Raw genomic sequence first — 1,537 nt, 5'->3', positions numbered from 1 at the left:
AATGCGAAGCTCCTCTCTCTCTCTCTCTCTCTCTCTCTCTCTTTCTCTCCTCCTCCTGCACGCATGCACGAGAAGAGAATCTGCGTCTCACACAAGATGCGACGATAATCGCATGCGACTCAAACGAAACGGAAACTTTGCTTACGATAGTGTTAATGTAATCGAAGGGATCGAAATCCTGTTGCTCCTCGTCCGCGTTCGGCGGAGGGCACGGGTAAAAAGCTTGCGAAGGCCTGAACGGGGGCCAGGGAGGAGAAAAAAAAAAAAAAAAAAAGAAAGAAAATATCCCAATTAGAGAGGAAAGAGAAATATTTTTCGCGTTGAAAAATTTGAAAAACTTTTGCCAAAACTTTCTCGCGAAAGGAAAGAACGGGTGTACCTGTGCGGCCTGTTTCGACGATTCGCCATCAGCCTGCTGAATTCCTNCATTCCCTGTCCACTTCCTCCTCGCCACCGTCCGGATGGTAGTGAAGGGCCTCCTCCAGGAGTTCCTTCTTGGTCGCTTGACTCGCCATTGTTCGACTTGGTTGCTTGGGAACTTGGCGGTTAATTCAGAGAACTTGCTATCGTCTATCGTCGCGGCTCGATAATGCTATCAGTCGCTATAAATTCCTGTCGCTCAAAATGCGGCTTCGAGCATGGGATTCCTCGATGTTGAAGGATTACGTAATAACCGCGGAATGGAAATTGCGAAGATCATCCTCGAATCGCGGTTCCCCTTTCGATTTTTCTCTTCTTAAAAACGGCAGGATTCCGGACCGTCGATCGATAACGGAGAGCGTTCGCGCCAAGGAATCATCGTATCCCTCTCCTCTCCTGTTGGACAGATATTCGTCGAAAGGACGCGAAAAGAAGAACGGTGACCGGACAGCCACCGTCGTCCATAGAGGATCTTCGATCGATATTTCGTTGGAATGGAGAGATAAGTTGAGTTTCTCCTCTCTCTCTCTCTCTCTCTCTCCCTTCTTTTGGAGAAATGCTTTCTCCAGAATATGTATTGACACTGACACTGACACTGCGCGGGGAGGATTGGGAAAAATTGGGGAAAAAAACCGCGTTGAAAGCAATTGAATCCGTAGGCCGGACCGTCGCACACGAAGCAAATGAGTCACACTGACAATGAGAAGAGAGAAGCACCGTGCGGACCTGAGATGGGAGGGCCTGAGCTGGTGGTCCAATTTACAGACTCATTAGCCTCGCTCCGACTGTTGTCGACGTCGTCGCTCGCGATTGTCCCCCGCGATATATCGCCGCTGTCTATTGCCGCGGACACCTCTGCGAGTGTTGCTACGGGGACACTCGCGATCGCCATTTTTATGCACTCGCTTCGAAATTCGTTCCAACCATCGTGTCCACAGATTAAACGTGTAGAGAGAGAGAGAGAGAGAGAGAAAGATTCTTATTCGAAATTCGTGTGTTTCGAAAGCGAGCTTTCTTCGTTCCTTCGCTCCCCTCCCTTTTTTTTTTATCTCCATGATCCATCGATCTATCGAGCTCTAAAAAAACGAAATTGAACGGAGATGTGACAACAATTCGA

The 1,537-nt window shown here is 48.6% G+C and overlaps 1 protein-coding gene across 1 annotated transcript in view; it reads right to left on the bottom strand.

The window, feature by feature from the left end:
• Positions 1-831, bottom strand: part of LOC102675634 (chloride channel protein 2) — a 10,752-nt gene extending 9,921 nt beyond the window's left edge. The window contains 3 exon segments of the mRNA XM_006611030.2: positions 146-233; positions 380-428; positions 431-831. Coding sequence (XP_006611093.1) covers positions 146-233; positions 380-428; positions 431-515 — 222 coding nt within the window. The 5' untranslated portion in view covers positions 516-831.
• Positions 832-1,537: the final 706 nt, after the last annotated feature.

Source organism: Apis dorsata, unplaced genomic scaffold, assembly GCF_000469605.1.
Source record: "Apis dorsata unplaced genomic scaffold, Apis dorsata 1.3 scaffold_82, whole genome shotgun sequence".
NCBI lineage: Eukaryota > Metazoa > Arthropoda > Insecta > Hymenoptera > Apidae > Apis > Apis dorsata.
Note: the sequence above shows the minus strand (reverse complement) of the source record. Positions and strands in the feature narration are given on the sequence as shown.